The following is a 19,432-nucleotide window of genomic DNA, read 5'->3' as shown; positions in this document are numbered from 1 at the left end:
CTACTGAAGTGAGCGAGAAAACACATGTTGCCCTCGACGCTTGCTGTGAGGGATGGCATGGGCAAAAGCGTTGAGTGGCGTGATAACGCTTTCCCTGTCCAGTAAGTCATCAGGGATTTCTCCCTGCCGAATGGAAGGAAAATGTCCTCTGCGATTCTTCAGCCAAATCAATTTCGATGCGCCAAAAATTAAGTCTGATGAACCACTTCAGCACACGGTTAGTTTCGAAGTAAGACATCATGTTGGGCTAGTCGGTTCATGGTTAGAGCGAAACAAAACTGCGCGAAGACGACGGGACAAAAGAAAGGCACGAATACACACTGCGCTTTGTGTGTGTGTATTCGTGCCTTTCTTTTGTCCCGTCGTCTTCGCGCAGTTTTGTTTCGCTCTAACGGTTAGTTTAGTTAACACTTAAGTCAGAAGCAGCCAAGCTGAACACGTTGCGCATACAACGGCAACCATCTTATTAGTTTCTGATACTCCCGTATACGGGACCACTGCCTAGGTGCCAATTACCTGCGCTGACGGTTAATAGAGAGTTTTAGTATAGCGTTAGCGTGATAGCGGACCTAAGGGAATTAACGTTAGTGTGCCGCAAGCAACTTATCCCCACAGACAGTTTTAGTATAGCGTTCTGAAAACGTTAAACGCCACCTGCTTGACATGGATGCGAACGGTCCTTCTAAAATGGTCGACACTGCCACTAACTTGCCAAAATATAATATTTCCGAGTTTTTTAAACGAATTATTACTGTAGTGCTTATTTTCGTCTGCAAAATGACCCCAAAATTTAAATAAAATGAAAAAACAAGCGTAAAGCAGTGGCGCCATCTAGTCAAGGTAATGTTAACTACAAGCCATTCGAGCAAGAATATTTGCCATCACATCACGTGTAATGTCAAAAAACTGTTATAAATTTAATATAAACTCGCTTTACATCATTTAAGTCCATAAAACACCGCGAAAAAGCTCCAGATCTATTTTTGTTTCGTTCCGGACGTTTGTGCTAGGTTTCGGCTGCGTTTTGGGCAATTGCAGACGGTAGCAGTGCAGCTGGAGGTCCCATTAGGCTTGCGCGCTCCAGAATCGAGAGCGTAGCTAAAAAACTGGGCTGAATGACAGCTTATACTTTATCGTCGAAGCAAGGTAAGACATAGCGAAAAGCAACTACACCAGTAGTTGCCGGTAAACATGCCGACCGGAATCGCAAGGACTGCTGAATCGGCTGAAGCGGGCGGTTGTCGCTTGAAAGGACGCCGCCATGTTTCCACGCTAAGGGCGCAAAAGCCGCAACGCTAAATTCTGAAAATTGAGTTCGTACGCTAACGCTATTTCCCCGTTAGCGTTCTGCGCATGCGCACTCTGGACCCGCTATTCCGCTATGCACGCAATTGCGCAAAGCCCGCAATACTAAAACTCTCTAATAGCACGCCGCGTTCAACACTTCTAAGGTAGCAACATAAGATGGAGGGAAAAAAATGCGGGTATGGGTTTTCTCTGCTCTCTCTCTCTCTCTCCGAATACTTCTTAATTTGGAAGACCTGATATTTCTCTGAGAATGGTCCGGAGTCTCCAGGTGACCATGTCGCGCCAGAATTCCCTAGGTCGATTAGAGAAGAGATCACAAAGCATTGCGACAGCGTTTCCCAACAACTGTCCGGCACCTTGTAGGTACATGGACACGCCTTCTATGGAAACTGGGGTTGGTCCGCTGTGGTGGATAAGCTTGAAGCCGATATCATTTGAGTCAACGCTGGCGTCGACAACCTGCAAGAAAAATTAAGGTCAGTTAGAAGCTTAACTTTAGTGACAAAGCATTCTTTTTCTAGTCAAAAAACGCTAGCGCCAACGTTTCAAGGCGGTAAAGTCATCTCACTTTTCATTGAACACTGTGCTACACCTCCGCCTTCCAATTTCATTTGGACGTTTTCCCTAAACTTTTTTCGGCGCGAGGTTGTTATTTAGATGTTATTTAAGCTTCTACGACCCACTTTAGTGATAAAAATAATTGCTGTTGCTTGCGAGTACCTTTCTGCGGCAGCTAGACGCATTCCGTGCCAGAAAGTCGAAACTTGAGCTAATTATTGAAATAGTGATGATGTGTTTGCATAGAAAAAAAAACGCGCTGCTTCAATACGCTATTAATAAAATCCCTTCGCAATATTTTGGATGCTGCTTCTTGGGAGTCAGCACTCAGTTCATGGTCAATGGAGACCAGCAACGATTCGCTGGCCTAAACTCAGTTTGACACCTAGTATAATGCGCATACTGTGAGAAAGTAATTTATATGTAAAAAAATTCCGATTGTTAAGCTTGTGCCCCGACATGATTAAGTTAGGCAGTAGCTGACGCCGTTATTCTGTTTGGCCAAGAAGTCTACCATGCCCACTCTGGGCTTGAAATATGGATGGGTCTCGTTGCTATTTATGTTATTGCGCCCGGTCAATAGCTCGTTCGAGGGTGGCAGTAGTCCGCTGCTCAGAACGCACCACGCCCACCTAGCAAAACTCGCTCTAACGTGCTGCACTAGTTGCTACTAGTGTTCCTAATGTTAGCATCGAGGAGCGGGACGCCGATTCGCCGGAAGCGCTCTGTAACAGTTACTCACTGTTAAATGGCTTTTCAAGCAAAAAGAAAAACACAAATAAGAGACCAGTCTCGGGGCCCAAGTGGAGATTGTATGTTCTATGGATATACAAGGAATTAATGAAAGCAGATGAAAATGGCCAGGAAACCCAAATGCAAGCAGCCTAAATAGCAGTAGGCGACATGCACGCTAGATATCTAACTCTAAAATAGAGGCCAAGTTAAAATTTCTTTTTTCCACTGACATCCACTAAAAATAATGTGGGCCGTTAGAGAAACAATGGTATTTTGTTGGTTCTTTAGGTCTAGACAGCCAGTCATCTACAAGCCGCATCCTGGTGTAGTAGGACTCTGAATTTGCTTAATATCGTGTCGCTCTTCAATAACCCTCGAATGTCATTTTACCGCCTTTTATACACTTTGCTTCATATTAGACACAGTCACTGCAGGTCCAATTCATTCCATGAGCACATTCTCGGAATCAGCGCGGCGAAGCCGCGAGAACCCTTTCCGCAGAGGAATTGAATAGAGAGCGTCCTTGCGATGCTCCAGCAGCAACTTACCTTGAACGTGACGGTAACCCTCGGTGTGGCGTATGAGGACAGTCTACCTTCCTGTCCGGCGCAAGTCTTCCAAGGCATGAAAGCCTCTACGACATCATCTCCGGTGGCCAAATCCACTTGGACAAGTCTCGAACCGTTACGGCAGTATCCCAGTGCCGGACCATACTGCCTCATCTTGTCCAGGCCCATGTAGACGATAGTACCGAGGAACACGCCGGGAATAATCTCCTGGGGCTTTTTATCCGGCTGTGAATACTCCGGGGGCAGCTGGCTTAGAACGGTGCTCACCATCTCACCAAGATCCAAGCCGGAAAATTCACATCCATCTGTAAAAATGGCCATCCATTTGTCTCTTCAATGTCCGACAATAGAAATACCGTCACCGAATACTACAAGTCCTAGGTTGTTGCCACTTACAGATGTTAATGAGAAGAGAAAACTGGGACATTTGGAACGTGGCTATGAAACGCTGTTTCACTTAGTTCCTGAATTTAGCGGTATGTTCTTAAACGTTGTTATTGGCTCAGGCTTATGTAATGCCTAGGGGACCCCAAGGATTCAGTAATTGAAATGAAATGGAAATTTGATGAGCAGGTGATTTTGCTTTAACCGTGGAAAACAAAAATTTTTGTTCACCTTCGCTAGCTCTCAGATTGTGCGTTCTTTTTAATACTTTTGTTTTTGTGGTGACGACGGTACGGTAACGCCGGCAACGACGCATTCCGCTTAATAGTGCGTAGAGATCTACGTGAAAAACTGCACTCCATGTGCTTGTACTACGTGGGGAACGAAGACAAAATAGTAGGGAGCGAACTAGCAGCCTTTCAGCGAAAAAAATACGCAACAATCTTAAAATTCGTTCCTTGCTTCTATAACGCTTTACCAGAAATTTTCTAGCATTTATGTGATGCAATTGCATTCTGCTGTCGAGCCACCTTTATAATTCAGCAAGATAATATGAAAACTAGCAGGTCTGTGCGTCTCTCTGTATTCCAATAGCAGAGCTGTTTGCATGCGCAAAGCTGTAGCAAATGCAGTCCATTTGCTGTTTCCCAAAATCTGTTATTGCTAGGGATGCATTGCAGCTGTACGGCCCAGACAACGTCACTTTCGTTCCATACCTTCCGATTCTTTGGTTTTCGGAATCGCGAGGACAGTCCCAGCAGCCAGAAGCAGAACGGCTGCTGTAACCTGAATCTTCATCACGTCCAATGTTCTGCAACAGCACATCATAAAAGTGCAAAAACTGAATATATGGTTATGTATAGTAAGAAGGCACTAGCATTCAATCCTACCTAACATAAAGGGTTGCCCGAAATCGAACTCTATTTCGTCACCCTCCGACTTATATACTTGTTCTTAAAGAAACTGTGAATTCATGACAATGTATTAAGTGATATATTTCCACTCTTGATAGCGTAATTCCACTTTAAATATTAACACATAGTAGGATAACTAGCACAGGACTTCAATGATTTTTTGTGGATTTTTATTTCAGACGAAAGACCAGCAAGATTCCTCGCGCCCAGGGAACAGGCAGGTATTTAAATAATGGACACTCTCATTGCCTCACTTTTCGAAGTGGGTTCTGTAGAAATGTTTAAATATGCGATAGCAATTCAATACTTACAATTTGGAATCAGAAATTATGCTTCATTTTCTTTAGGACATCAATTTAAAGACGTAAAATTCGCCACTCTCAATGGTCGGTCACTTTTTAGGGTTAAACTGGGTGTAAAAGACAGGAATATTTCTAGAAGTGTATAAGCACTGAATGAGCGCTCCATCCGTGAAAAAAATGTAGCTCTCAGGACTTAACGCAGAACCTAGCATGAACGCAAGCGCGGAAGGTGGGGATGGAAGGAACATTAAAAGTATCTTTCAAAACCTTCGTATATCGAGTAAGCAGTCACCGTTTTTGGGGCCTCTTGATAAAATTCCAAGCTTTCTGGAGGCTGTCAGAACTGTTTATGTTTCAAGAGGTTCTCTCTGCCTTTATATAAGCCTAAAACGGTCAGTCGAGATGATTTTTCCACTTCGGCATGATGTCGCGTGCAACTGTGTGGTAAACACATATACGTTAAGACGACGGCTTGTGCACGTTGGCGCCTACGTCATACACAGAACCAAAAGCAAAAATAAACGCGGTTGTACCTCCCACGTGACACAAGATCATTGCCTCTCCGCTTTTTTTTTTTTTACAGAGCCGGTCGCCAAGGGTGACATTATCCACGCTACTTCGAGATCATTGCTGTTTATTGCAGTTTGCTTGTGAGCCAGTGTACTCACCGCCCACTCCGTGCTAATACCTCCTCGTTCGGCGTCTGCAATCATGCCACATCTCAAAGCACTAGTGGTGTTTTGAGCTTCTTTCGACACGAAGTGTATGATAAGCGCCTAGCGCACTCGCTATTTTCAGCTCTTTCAAGGGCATGTACATTGTCGATGGGTCCGGATGTATCCGGTATGAAAGGACGGCGTTAGTTGAGCAACCATTTCTGGCATTCAGACAAGGAACAATTTGAACTATAGAGGTTAAGGACTGCGCTTGGAGCTCGAAGGAAACGGTAATGGGTCTCCTAGTGACGGCATTTTGTTTACGATAGCCGAAAACCTTGCAACGGCCAAAGAAAAATGGAGCTTGACACCCGTCTGCACGAAAACAACTTGATCTAATCTTTTCTTCATGATATCACATGACAATATGAGAAATCACACAAGTATTTGTCGTTTGGACGCTGTCATTTAGGCATGCTTTATGACTAACACCCTGTCGGAGAGTTATTCATTTCTAAAATTTTAGTCTGCGCTTTTGAAGCGAGTGTGCCTGAATGGGAAGCTACTACCTCTATCCAAATATTTTGCCTATCATGTTCGTTATCAGAATCTTTGGACGGTTTCCAGCAAGCGCCGTTAAGCCTTCAGGCGTATTGTGGTTCAAAGCATAAAATTCGCGCTTATTGCGTAACTAATCGTTCAGATAACGAAATGAGTTTTTCCACAGGGTTTACGTTGCAGGTGATCGACTGCACAAGTCGAAGGCAACGGAATCTCGATGCCTTGCTTAAGGTTTCCTTCCAAACCCATTCAATACACAAACAGTGGGCGTCTATGCGAAAGAGTAAATAAAGATTACATTCTTTTGGGCTGACAAAAATGTAATTTGTGTGAATCTACAGCTCTGATAGTTTCTTATCCGGTTTGGAATTGGAGGGAGAGTCGTTTTATCTTTGTTGAGCGCCGAGTTTGTCAAAAACAAGAACACTTTTTAAAAAAAAATTGCCATTTTCGCATGTACGTTACCTCACCTCACGTTACAGGACTATGAAAGGTCTAGCCGAAAGGTCTAACGCTACTCGGCGCAGATTGAGAGGTTTATGGTCCTGGATTTCAATAATAGTGCTCACGCGTTTTTCAGAAAAACAAATAGGAGGAGATACTCAAGCTCCGCCTTAAAGATATACCGCGATAGCGTTAATTAGTTAATTAGTTCATGCCCGTATAGGTAAAATTAGTCATTCACAACTTTACATTCATAGTTCCCTGGGAGTCCGGAAAGGTGCACCGGTCGAGGGATGAACCACTGATCTGGGATGGCTGGTTCTTCCACCGGTGGGGCTTGTGCGACCCTAGTTCCTCTTCCCGAGCAACCTCTCGCGATCAGACATCAGCCGCTTGCGAAGCTACAGTATCTTGAGATCTGGAGCTGCATCATATTAGTCAGGGGTAGGCATAAAGCATTAATAAATAATTTCTTAACTCTACGAAGAATTATCTCAAAATGACGGGAGGCTGTAACCCTTTCAGGCGCTTTGTACACAATTATGTAAGCGGCAAACTTCCAGCTTTTTCTGAGAAACTGGGGCATTTAACAGTGATTTTATTATTTCAGTCATATTGAGCACCCTTCTTGTTGCAAATAAGTTGCTTTTGTGTACCATATAGCGATTGCAGTAAACAATATTTCACATAAGAGTCAGCTAGGTAGCACTTTGTCCGCCGTTTTTGTGGAGACAGATTTTGCCGCGAGCGAAAACATCGATTGCTTTTGCTAAGTTTCGAGCGTAATGTGAATCTTCGAAACACAAAGTGGTTCTACGACCCCTAGGGTGTTTACCTGACACACGAGAACATTTCGATGTTATTGTTTCAAACAAATCGGACACTTTGTACGGAATTTTTCACATCGTTGTAAAAACTTACCTGCTGGTCTTTCAAGATCGAAAACTAACAAATTCCCTTTCTTGAGGACAGAATATACTACTTAGGTGAAAAAATAATTGATTTCACTCAAAATGCCTGAGAAGCCATTCTGTACTATTTGGTTGCCTGTACAGACTGTTATGCACAAAATATACGAAAAAAAAACAAACAAATTTCATTAAACGATGTGGGCTTCCATAGAAAACGTACATAAGTTCAACTAAGTACGAACATTGGGGGCCTCTGAAGAAGTGGAAGTTTAGTTTGCTTTCTTTATACTTCCTTGATATATTGTGAGTCTAATCATATTCTACTGTTTTTTCGCATGTTGAAGCATCTTTTTTTTTATTCTAGCACCCCCGAAAAAACAAATTAGAAGGTAGAGGCTGGAGGTTGCTACGGCAGAGTGGGAAATCTCGTAATTGCAGGCGAACAGCGAAAGCTCCCGTGTGCTGTGCGATGTCAGCGTACGTTGAAAAACGACACGTGTTCTACATTAATGCGGAGTATCTCACCTGCAGCGTGCTTTATAGCCATGTGGCCCAGATTTTAAGGCGAAAGCCTTTAATGGCTCATACTTGCGGCCATGCCTCTGTTCATCCGTCCGTCCGTCCATCCGTTAACTCTGAAGTGAAAGCCCAGAAAAAAAATTGAAATCTTGTGCACGAAGAGAATTGAACCACCATCCTTCAGTCCAAAATCCAGAACCTTAGCAGTGATGTCCACCTCAAACCCAGAGGACAAAAGAAAGATAGTTAGCGGGTGCAGTAAGCAACTAACGCAGTGGGAGCCCTGGACGATGGGCCTCTCCCAGTACGGGGTGCTCAAATCCCTTTACTGAATAAATTTTACCACCAACGCACCCCCCCCCCCCCCCCCCCTGCACTTGGCGTTTGATGATTCTTTCAAGGCTGCGTTTGTTCGCACTCAGAATAATAGATTTCAGCTTGTTAATCAAGCACAATGGAGGCATCTCGCAGTGGAGGTCTCTCTCTTTTGACCATCTAGGGTTGTTTAGCGTGCACTCGCATTACATAGCGCACACGTAAGACCGTCTGTTTTTCGCTTCCTTAGAGATGTGCCTGCGGGAAGTGGTACCGAACCGATGAAGTCGTGCTCAGCAAGCGTACGTGGTTGCCAACGGGCCTTCATGGCGGGCTGATTTGCAATAGTTCGTGAGGCGGGGCAGAGTACGTCCGAAAGGAAGGCGCGGCTGTCCGACGTGACGGTGTGCGAAGCATCAAGGCTACCGTGCCAAGCCTTGTTTGCTTGTGCTATTGCTTTTCGAAACAGCAACACACCCCCTGGCGCGCATTGTCGGTTAACGGGCGAGACTGCAAACCTGTTTCTTTCGGTTGCGAAATGCAACCTCCACTCGCTTTCGGTGGGCTTCCGGCACCGTCTATAAAATCCAAGGCCGTTTCGCCTCTCAGCTAGCAAGTGAAAGCGTTTAGCACAACGCGCACGTGACTCATCGTCTTCATTACTTCCTCAAGAACCCTTCAGACCGCTAGCGATCGATGTTAACGAAGTTGGCAACGTGTGTTGTACTCGTAGCCGCCTGAGTGGCCTTATTATCGAGCTGTCTGTCTCCGCTTAATTGGTGCTAGAGCAACAGGTCATTCAGTAGCCAGCATTATTTCCCCCCCCCCCCCACAAACTTCAGGAGAGTGACAGCTTTAGATTTCAGCTTCACAAGGCTGGCTTCTTGGGATCTCGGCTGCGTGCGACATATTAGGGTGGCAAATCGTTAGGTATGCTTGTCGATTGAAGGATGGCTTATTATAACTTCACATCAGCTTTTTTCCACCAGATGCATTCCGCGCTTTTCTTTCCATACGCACGAGTTAAAGCTGGCTAAACATAACGATTCTTTAAACGGCTTTTTTCGTGGCTTAAATATGCCGCGTTATAAAAAAAAACAATAATCGGAAGTAGGTTAACTTACCTGGTGGCCATTCATATATGTGTCGTAGAAGCCTCTTCTATTGAGCTCCTCAATGAAATTCTGTGTCATCGCAATATTTTGTTTGCGTGGTCTCTATGCGACCAATCTACTTTAAATGCGCCTACCGTTTGCCAAACAACCTAAACTGGCCAACTAACAGGAAATAGAATCCCTTATTGTATCTTGCCATTAATTTTGGGGAGACACTCTCAGTCAATATGACCTACAGGAAATAAAGTAAAAATAAAGCAATGCACTGCATATTTTATTTTTAAATGGGCGAGCGTTCTATCTTCCCTCGCAAGCGGCTTTTTTCACGTGCCGCTCTATGTGAAACATCCGATGGCTTCGCCTCTATTCGGGAGACGATGCGTGTAATTTTGCTGTTATATTATTTGACAAGTAATAAATAGTTTGCAGCATTGCAAAGGGTTTTATGTAACGAGAGCAAAGTTCAGAAATTCGTACTTAATTTCGCCGTTATGTGTAATAAAACGAAGACGCAAAGATCGTTTATTTACAACTTCAAACAGCCTAACCACAGTGATTCCGGCAAAGAACTATCTTGGTAAATCAAGATAAAGCCGGTTGGGATTTAGTATAAACGGAACTTTCCATCGAAAGAACACACCCGCATGGTGATAAACGTGCAGCGTTCTGTCATCTATCACAGAATGAAAAAAAGCCACCATCAGTTCTGCACCGTGCAGCCAGCCGAAGTATTCAAGAATTGGTGGCCTCGGTCATCTTCTCCTCCGACATCATAGATGCTTTACACACCGCTTAGCATTATCAGCTCCAGTTGGACAGTAGCAGAATAACCTTCCTAGTTCAGGGATTGGACGCGCCTGAAAATGTGCCTGGTATGACAACTGCGATCAATGCAGTCTTTCCGGTGTGCGTTCTCAATTGGTGCTGATGGTCACAAGTGGCGTAGGATGGGGCCCGAGGTCAAAAAAAATTTCAGATGACGGAAAGCTGCGTCGCATTCGCTGGTCCAGTTGAACGGTGCATCTCTATGCAGCAAACACTTAAGTGGCTAAGCGATATCCGCAATCTTGCTATAAAGCGTCGAAAGTACGAGCAGAGCCCTAAAAAACTCTGCAGCTCATTCACTGATTGGGCACCATGAAACTTCTGGCAGCTTCAATTTTCTTTGGATATGGTCGAACACCTTCTTTATCAACTAAAATTGTTTCACGGATCCCAAAATGACATTTCTTGGAGTTCAGGATAATACCAGCTCGTTCCATGCAATCAAGCACGATATCCAGACGGCTGTTGTGCTCACTAAATGTTTTGCCAAAAATTACAACGTCGTCCAAATAACTTAAACAAATTTGCCACTTCAGTCCACGCAGGATTGTATCCATAAACCGCTCGAATGACGCAGGCGCCGGAAGGTGGCCGGGGCACTTTAGAATTACTGCTATCGTTACCTGTGTCTTTCGAGAGGATGGCAGAAGCTCGAGGAGGTGTATTCTTCACTCTGATATAGACTACAATATTTACGCACCACTTTAGGGATGTCTTTAATGCGACTTTCGAAGAAAGGAAAGTGTTCATTGTAAAGCCAAAGTTACCGGATATGTTTAGACATACCTCCATTCGTAGATGAACCCCCTGAAGCGATAGAGTTTGACACTTTAGGAGGTAAGCTAACAGCATATGAGCTTCTTACGGCCGACATACATTTGCCGCATAGATGGCGCATCTGCTGACGAAGTCTTTGGGGACACGGTGCTCGCAGCCGGACCAGGACAGGGTTAATGGGAGAGATATGGCAGAGGGCTTAGTCTTACGATGGGCGTATTCAGGTTGGGGATAATGATGAGATTTGCCGCTCTCACATGTTTGATCGTTTCTGCACAGAACTCTGAGCCGGTATTTTAGAAGACTTTTGAAAGCTGTTATACTCCATTTTTATGTATCCCGTGCCTGATCATGAGCTGGTGCGACGCCGAGCCCTGTTTTCGCACTTCGTTATTCATTCAAGCATACCAATAGCGCGAGGGCGCCGATTGGGGTGGCAAGCACGGACGGCTAATAGAAAAATAGATTGACATCATCTTAGTAAACTTGTCCAGAGTATTGTATTCCTGAAGAATTTTCGGATAACCTGAACATCTCAAACCAGCTGCCGAAATAACAGCGAAATAATTCGTAATTCACGTTTTACAGTCAGCGATTATTAACTCGAGGTAACGTCCATGACCAAAGAAAAAGGTGAACGAAAGGAAATAGCCGAGCGTTGTGTGTTTCTCAAACACAACGGAAAACTAACAATGGGGACATGGAAAGCAAATGTTATACGCTTTTTGCCAAAAAGTTAACTGCAGACAGTTCGAAACCCTACTTTATTATTATCCAGGATTTTCCGAATACAGTCTGATTTTATGATTTCAAACCATGACAGGAAAAAATTTTACTGCGTGGAAACGCTTGAAAAATTGTAGTAATTACTCATTACCGTTCTCCAAAGCGCAGCCATATGGCCACAGAAGAAAGCTGTGCAGCTTCCACACAAATTCGCAGCTGACGAAACATGGTCTAGGCCCTTGGTTCGAACCCGGAACCATTGCCTTACCCGGGAAGTAGCATGTTACACTGTATTTACTGCGAATAACTGAATTCACCAGACACGCAAACGCAGCCAGCCTGTGTTTATTTCCTTGGCAGAATTTCAGCAAACAGCTTTTCAAGCTCCGAAAAGAGCATTCCATGCCACAGACTCCGAAGGAAGCTTGGCCTCCCGAGCCCAATGAAAGTTCCCAGCTCCTCGTTCGTCTCCGCGTCCACGCTCTTAAGGACCATGGTCACCCCAACCATGGACACGGGCAGGTTGACCGTGGGATACAGCTTCAGGTCTTCTTTGGACCCTTCCACTTCAAACTGCGCCGTCAACCGGACCAGCAGCGCCCGGCTCTCCATTCGATGAGTCTTGCTGTCGTTGCCAGAGAAGGTGCCGATGAGGAAGAGCGGCCTTCTGTTCACGAGGTCGAACTGGACGAATTTGCTTCCGTTGCGGCAGAAGGTTAAGAAAGGTCCGAAGGGACGCAGCGAATTGAGGTTGACGAACTTGAACTCGATGAGGTTCAAGCCTTCCGGTGGTTCGGCGCCCTTTTCGATTGTCTCGGGACGCTCCCGGGGAAGCTTCTCGATGAACGAGTTGATGGCGCGTTCTAGGTACTCGTCAAGAAAGTTGCAGTTTTCTGCGAAAGAAAAGTTACAAGAGAATACAGTTTTATCACCAAGACAACATATTTTGAATTTGAGGAAAACGCATTCACTAGGAACGGGCCCAGTTTTTCCTCTATGTACTGCATTACTTAACAACAATGACTCACTTTGAGTTAATCAATGTTAGGGATATGAGAGGATTGTTATGATGTACCCCATTTGTCAAAAGTAACCAAGCAACAGGTTTCTGCTTCTCGACCATATAACGTAGGCTTTACGGCACTCCAAAAGACCTAAAGGAGTCAGAACGCGAGGAAAAGGGTTCATCTTACTTTACGCACATTCAGAGCTTATCGGGTAGCGAAGCGCCATCAGTGCTTCGTTAAGCAGCTGAGAAACAAACCACCGTTGCCCGGTTACTTTTGGCAAGGACCGTACATATGAAGGCGGCCAACAGCCATGGAAACCCAGGAAAGCACGGGGATTGTTTGTATTTTGTTTTAGTTTCTGAGATTGACTGATAGGAACTGAGCGGCTAGGGCGGCAGTTTGTTTACTTGAGTTAATGTTTAGTTTGAATATACATATAGAACTGGGAGGACGATAGAAAAGAAGGATTTTATTTATGAGAAACTTGGAATGAAATTCAATCGCTCTCTTGCGTTTCTCATTTCACCTTTAGTTCAAAGCTCATATACTAAGGCGAGACAATTTTTAAGACGGGCATTATTGCGTGCTAGTAGTTACGCTGTTTTTCTTAGAATTGTGATATTTTTTTATGTTGACTGCAGGGGACAATACACACAAGAACGGGAGACATAACTACAGAGACGGGTGCCAATGCCTTTCTGTATCTGTTTTTCTCATGCGTTCCTAGCCTCCCAGTCAATATCAAAGATCATCTACTAACGAGAACGAAACTTCTTACTCGTATTTTTTATTTTTGTTGCACCAAAAATCTAAATTTCTTTAAGTGTAACTTAATAGCATATTGTATTTGATCGCATAAAATTGCCCCTAGCATCAAGCATAGACTACTTCGATATATTTTCCTCCTAGATTCACATTATTACACCAGCTCGGATCAATTTATGTACTATCCAAGGCATTTCTTCACTTATTATATTTACGCATCTCTACGACGTATCAATAAATGCAATTGTCTCCTTCCGCAAAAGCCCCTCGCGTGTTATTTTTTGCGCACGCTACAACGTCGTAGTGCAAACGTTCGGCGCAGAAGTTTCAAAGCCGTTCTTTTAATGCTTTCAGAGTCTAACATATGACCTGCGCCTTACAATATAAGGCAGTGGTTCCCGAGCAATCATTTCTCGGGGCAAAGTGCTTATGTTTGGTTTATCCTTGTGTGCTCAGTGCACTATGTAGACCTCGTCAGATCTGGTATGGCCATTTAGTCACTGATAATAGCCCCCCCCCCCCCCCCCCCCCATCCCGGCTGCGCCAACTCCTGAGAGGCTGTTAAATAGTTCAAAAGCAACTCATAGTGATTCGGCTGTGACGCCCTACGAACTGAGGTGTTGGAGAGCTTACTGCTTAGAGGCTAATCAAATCACACTGAAGAGACTTCGGCTTATCTACTGTTTTCACATGTACACCTAGTACACGGATTCATTCATGCACAGGTCGTAGGATACTTCCTTGCATGGTGTCTAATTTGAACAAAGTGCCAAGAATTAAGGATCGAATTCCGACGATAGATGTCGAGAACTAATTAGTAGATAGAAATGCGCACTCGCTCAGGATTCAGCCTCAGAATAACCTGCACGACTAGCTCCAGTAATATAGGCAACACCACCACATGCGATTTGAAAAGTAGTCACTAAAAAAAAAACGCAAACGCTGAGAGTGCTCGGTAACCGCTTCTTTCTGAACGTATGTCCTGCTTATTTTCAGGATTGTAGCGATCAACTTAACAAACAGCACAATAAATAGGCGCCAACGAAAGCTAAGATCCTGAAATTAGGTCTGTTTTTATTTATTCTTACTGACGGCAATTAAATGTTTTGTTCGCACACTGATTGTAGACTGACGGGTTTAGAGTCTTGGGGGTGTCTGAATCTTCACAGCCATGTTTCTATTTTTCGTTTTATTTTAAAACCCAGGACCCGAGGTCATCTCACATAAAAAAAAGTAATCCGATTTTGAAGAAATAGATTTTAAAGTAATGGCGAAAATAAAAAAAAAACAAAATCAGAAATGCGTTTGCACTTGCAGATCTGTGAAGGCAATCTACGGAAATGCGTGGTGCTGCCTGTTTTGTTGGCACGAAAATTTGCCGACAACTCAGTTATAAATTACTGGCCAGGACTAGGCAAAATCACTGTTGGAGAACTCACCTTCTTGCGCTGAAATGGCAGTGGACATTAATACCAGAAGGACGGTCGCCACGACCCATTTTGGGAAGCCCATTTTAGCACTCTGAAAATGGAAAAGCCACAAACCATAATTCAGGTCTAGCATCATCTTTTGAAAATATAAAACTCTAGGCAATGTTCATCGAGAAATCTCACTGAGTTGTGATAAGTATACGTTTCCTGCTTAACCTTAAGATGTAGCTCACCGCTCTTGCCAACCATCGACTACGTGCTTTCGCCTCTTTTGCAGCGAATGAAGCGCCTGGCACCAAACGCAGCGCATTCAAAGTGACCTAAGTATAAACTGCGCCAGGTTTTTTAACCAGTCATTTTGCCAGCTGGACGCAGCATCACCTCACCCATTGCGCGCAAGGCCTTGAAAGCTCGACAGCAAGCTAGCGGCAGTACTTATCTACTGTGGAAATATGCCAGGCTTTGCTTATTCCAACACGCCCTACACAGCTCGGTGAAGACACTCAGATATCTGGCAGGACTGCACGGTAAAATTTCTGATCCCGTTTCAACTTAAGGATGTTTTTTTCCTCCTGCTACTGCATCAACGGACTCTCCAGTTTGGCATTACGAGAGCCGTCGTGATGACGGTCGAGCGTGAGGTCATCCCAAATTTATAATATGCGCCTATTCCTCCTATTAAAAAACGCTAAACCGGTAGACGCCATGCTTCTTTTCGTTGATTCTCTGCGTTCAGATAAATGGAAGAGGGATGGCTGAAAAAAATAAGAGGGATGCTGTTGAGAAGCAAAATGTGGAGACCTCTGTCCGTCTAATAACTTTTACTAAGATTTTAAGCAATACACTGTAGGACTAGATTCAGGTTGGCCTCGGTAATTATGTTCTGGGGTTTTCCTAGAGAGGAGCTAGTCAAGAGCATTAAATATTCCAAAGAAGGTAAATAAGTGGCTCGTAAGCGTAATCCAAGTGTTGTGAAGCTGTTTTGGTGCACAAACAGAGTATAAAGCATGAACACATTTGAATATATTCGTCCAAGGGCATGACCGGTTGCATAAGTACCTTGTTGCCGAGATTTACGCTCTTATGCACAATAAGGATATACCTAGTTTCAGGTGCAATGCATTTGTGGAGCTAGAGAACTGATGTATATTTATCTATCTTTTGCGCAGAATATTTCTAGGTGCCTTTAACGAAGTGCTCTTTGACTACAGGGCTGGGCAAGATACTTCAAAATAGTATCTTCGATACGATACTCGATACCTTTGAAAACTGTATCTCCGATACCGATACAAGATACATAACCGAAATCGATTTTCGATACAGATACTCGATACTGTATCGTCGATACTTCGATACATCACTAAAATATCAAGTATAATACAGGTTATATTACGACTAACGAAGTTTACATAGGGGCAATACACTGACGTACTTAGATACGTATAATTTTATCTACGAATTGGAACGCCGCCTCGAGATAGAAAATGGATAGGAGATAATGGTGGCCGGTCAGCAGGGGCGTATAAGATATTGGAGCAGTACCCCAATACTCACAGCTGCGCCTTATCCAACAGACACCGTCGTACAGGTTATATTACGACTAACGAAGTTTACATAGGGGCATATACACTGACGTACTTAGATACGTATAATTTTATCTACGAATTGGAACGCCGCCTCGAGATAGAAAACGGATAGGAGATAATGGTGGCCGGTCAGCAGGGGCGTATAAGATATTGGAGCAGTACCCCAATACTCACAGCTGCGCCTTATCCAACAGACACCGTCGTACAGGTTATATTACGACTAACGAAGTTTACATAGGGGCATATACACTCACGTACTTAGATACGTATAATTTTATCTACGAATTGGAACGCCGCCTCGAGATAGAAAACGGATAGGAGATAATGGTGGCCGGTCAGCAGGGGCGTATAAGATATTGGAGCAGTACCCCAATACTCACAGCTGCGCCTTATCCAACAGACACCGTCGTATTATGCCCTGGGCGTCCTTGCTTAGTTAACTTTGAACTTTAATCCCGCGCCAGGCTTGTTCACGTGATAGTCAGCTTTGACTCAAGTGCAACTTGTACTTAACTGCCAGCAAGTTGTATCTGCATGAAAAGAATAGCGACCTCATCAGGCTAAAACAATATTTCAAAGAATGTAATTTGACGTAATTTTATCGTTTCTTTTTTCGCTTAGCCGAAACGTCCAGCGCCTAGTTTCATCCCGTAAGTGACAGTTAAAATCTGAAATATTAAGGCGTTAAAAACAGTAAAGCTATGAAAGTTTACGTACTTTAAGGTGAAGCTTGAAATTTGAAGTCGAGGAGTAGGCACCGCTGATTGTTCTTTTACAAAATGAGCACATGGCCTTGACTTTGTCCTCATCAGATGACGTGACAGTGAAATATTTTCCATCCAAGATGGCACACCAAAGTTCGTCAGCCATAGCTGCTGCTTATGCGCGCGGAACGCGGCGAGGGCTACTGGCGTATACCGCAAACTAGGAACACGTGTGAGCAGTCGCACTGAAATGGGACGGCGCACAGTCGGACGGCGCAGAACCGCCGATACAGAAGTGGTAGCTTGGGAGTTGGCTAAAAAGCAGCGAAGGGGCTGCCACCCGTCTTGTACTACCGCCTGAGCGAGGGCTTTTGCAGCTTTTTTTTTTTGTATCGAGTATCGTAAAATACACGATACACTAAAAATGTATTTTCGATACCGATACTGCGATACTCTAGATTTCAGCACGCGATACCTAATACCAATACACAAAATGTATCGAAAGATAGTATCGAAGATACATGTATCTTCGATGCTGCCCATGACTGTTTGACTATAAGGCCATTGTTATCAGATCATGATTGTCAAAAAAGGCAAACTAGCGATCCGCTTTCTTATTTTCTTCGCATACTTTCTCGTATTTCTATTTTTTCCATCAACATTCGCTGCGCTACCAGTGCGCACCAACTTCAACAAAGATTAATTATGTTCCGTAGCTAAAGCACCTCGCCCATCAGCCACCTGGTCAAATTTAAATCCATCCCCAGCATTTGTGCTAAATTACCATTCGCTAAACATTCGAGTAGTTGATGGACCAAAAGAAAACTTCCTGCGTGATTGCACTGTTCGATACTTCACTTCACCATGCCTCTTCTTTATTAAGGCACAGCAACACACATTCAGAATATGATCATAAAAACGCAGTTTGCAAAATAATGGCAAGAGTAAAAAAAAAGCCTCACAGAAAAGGTACCTAAATAACTCATGCTACTCAACTTGATCTAAAGACAGCTTGATATTGTCGCGTATACATACAACTCATCATTACTTACATGATCAGGCGGGCGCCTTTGAGTCACAATCATTTCTTAAAATGCTATGACCTAAGGTTTACTTGTGCATAATCTTATTTCTACTGCGTAATGTTGCAGTAGCTGAACCTCAGTCGATTGACCACAGACGCATATGCTAACATTATGCTAACATCAGACTGAAATGTTAACTTGACTATTTGATTGCCATTACCGTTATCGAACACCTACCATTTTTAACAACTGAACATGCCGTAGCATACAGATACCTTGATAAAGACTGGCTATGTCAACTAGTGTGCACAGTGGCCGGTCTATTTATTTCCACTCAGTAGTCATTATGCTGTCTTGTGCTGCTGAAGCCTCTAATTGTCTACTAAAAATTCTTACCTGTTCCGCAATGCACAGCAGAGAAGGAGATTCTCTTGCAAAGACGTGTTCCTCTACGACGCTCGTGTTTGCACTACGGCACCTACTTGCTTATGCGAGCTCTCCGTAGAAAAGCAGAAGCCTCGTATCTACACTGGCTCTTTTCTCCGTGTGCAGCGCCAAGACGCCCAGATATAAACCCGCCCTCGCAGGTGGCGACGCATTCGACCACCAAGGACAACAAGAAGGCGCCGCTAAGACATCGTTACTTGGATGCTGCAACGGGTTTCTTCTTGTTTCTGCGTTGTCCTCGCTTCTTTATTATTTCTTGTCATTCCCCTTAGCGACATCGGCAAGTTTTCCTTCCGCCTATCCGGTGTAGCGGTGTCTAGGAACCGACGTCCGTGTAATTGCGTCTTCACGCTCCGCTGTCCTTTCAGCTCCTCAGCTCGGTGCATGTGCCACTACGGAACGTGTTGACCGTGTTGGGGAGAGAAAACCAAGTTAGCGAGCTCTTTCTTTCAAAAGTCGGAAGTGGGCACTTAACCTTGTCTCCCATCGGAGGATTTCATTGCTTCTACGCCGTCACTGACCTGAAGGACAGGACTTCAAAGAAAGTCCGTGTGACAGGGACGCCGTCTTCTCAGGTACCTAGGGTGTAGCTTTCAAATTCTATGCACGTGAGCAGAGAATGAAAAAAACTGAGTTGTATTGCATGGCATGAGGTGAGATTTAAAGGGACAGCGCTTTTCACTGCTCCGGTATCTATTTAACTTGTGTCTAATAGCGGTCTCACATATTGTTTTTCAAGGCTCAATAAGGTTGATCTGGTTGGTTTATGAGGCTTAACGTCCCAAAGCGACTCAGGCTATGAGGGACGCCGTAGTGAAGGGATCCGGAAATTTCGACCCCCTGGGG

The 19,432-nt window shown here is 44.1% G+C and overlaps 2 protein-coding genes across 3 annotated transcripts; both read right to left on the bottom strand.

The window, feature by feature from the left end:
* Positions 1–402: 402 nt before the first annotated feature.
* LOC149331357 (uncharacterized) lies at positions 403–4,365 on the bottom strand. Its single transcript, XM_089555480.1, has 3 exons — positions 4,271–4,365; positions 3,150–3,475; positions 403–1,767 (listed from the first exon to the last, which is right to left on the bottom strand). The coding sequence occupies exons 1-3, from the start codon at positions 4,350–4,352 to the stop codon at positions 1,528–1,530; spliced, it is 648 nt and encodes a 215-aa protein (XP_089411606.1). The 5' UTR covers positions 4,353–4,365; the 3' UTR covers positions 403–1,527.
* A 7,579-nt stretch (positions 4,366–11,944) lies between these two features.
* Positions 11,945–18,778, bottom strand: LOC149331356 (uncharacterized). 2 transcript variants are annotated; one of them, XM_089555478.1, is made up of 3 exons: positions 18,536–18,778; positions 14,834–14,915; positions 11,945–12,512 (listed from the first exon to the last, which is right to left on the bottom strand). In XM_089555478.1, the coding sequence occupies exons 2-3, from the start codon at positions 14,904–14,906 to the stop codon at positions 11,965–11,967; spliced, it is 621 nt and encodes a 206-aa protein (XP_089411604.1). In that variant the 5' UTR covers positions 14,907–14,915; positions 18,536–18,778; the 3' UTR covers positions 11,945–11,964. The 2 variants fall into 2 exon arrangements, with proteins under 2 accessions (XP_089411604.1, XP_089411605.1); XM_089555479.1 differs by lacking the exon at positions 18,536–18,778 and adding an exon at positions 16,791–16,814.
* Between the last annotated feature and the right edge of the window lie 654 nt (positions 18,779–19,432).

This window comes from Amblyomma mixtum, chromosome 8, assembly GCF_055824585.1.
Source record: "Amblyomma mixtum isolate Tamu chromosome 8, ASM5582458v1, whole genome shotgun sequence".
Classification (NCBI taxonomy): Eukaryota; Metazoa; Arthropoda; class Arachnida; order Ixodida; family Ixodidae; genus Amblyomma; species Amblyomma mixtum.
This window is presented reverse-complemented; position numbering and strand designations above follow the sequence as displayed.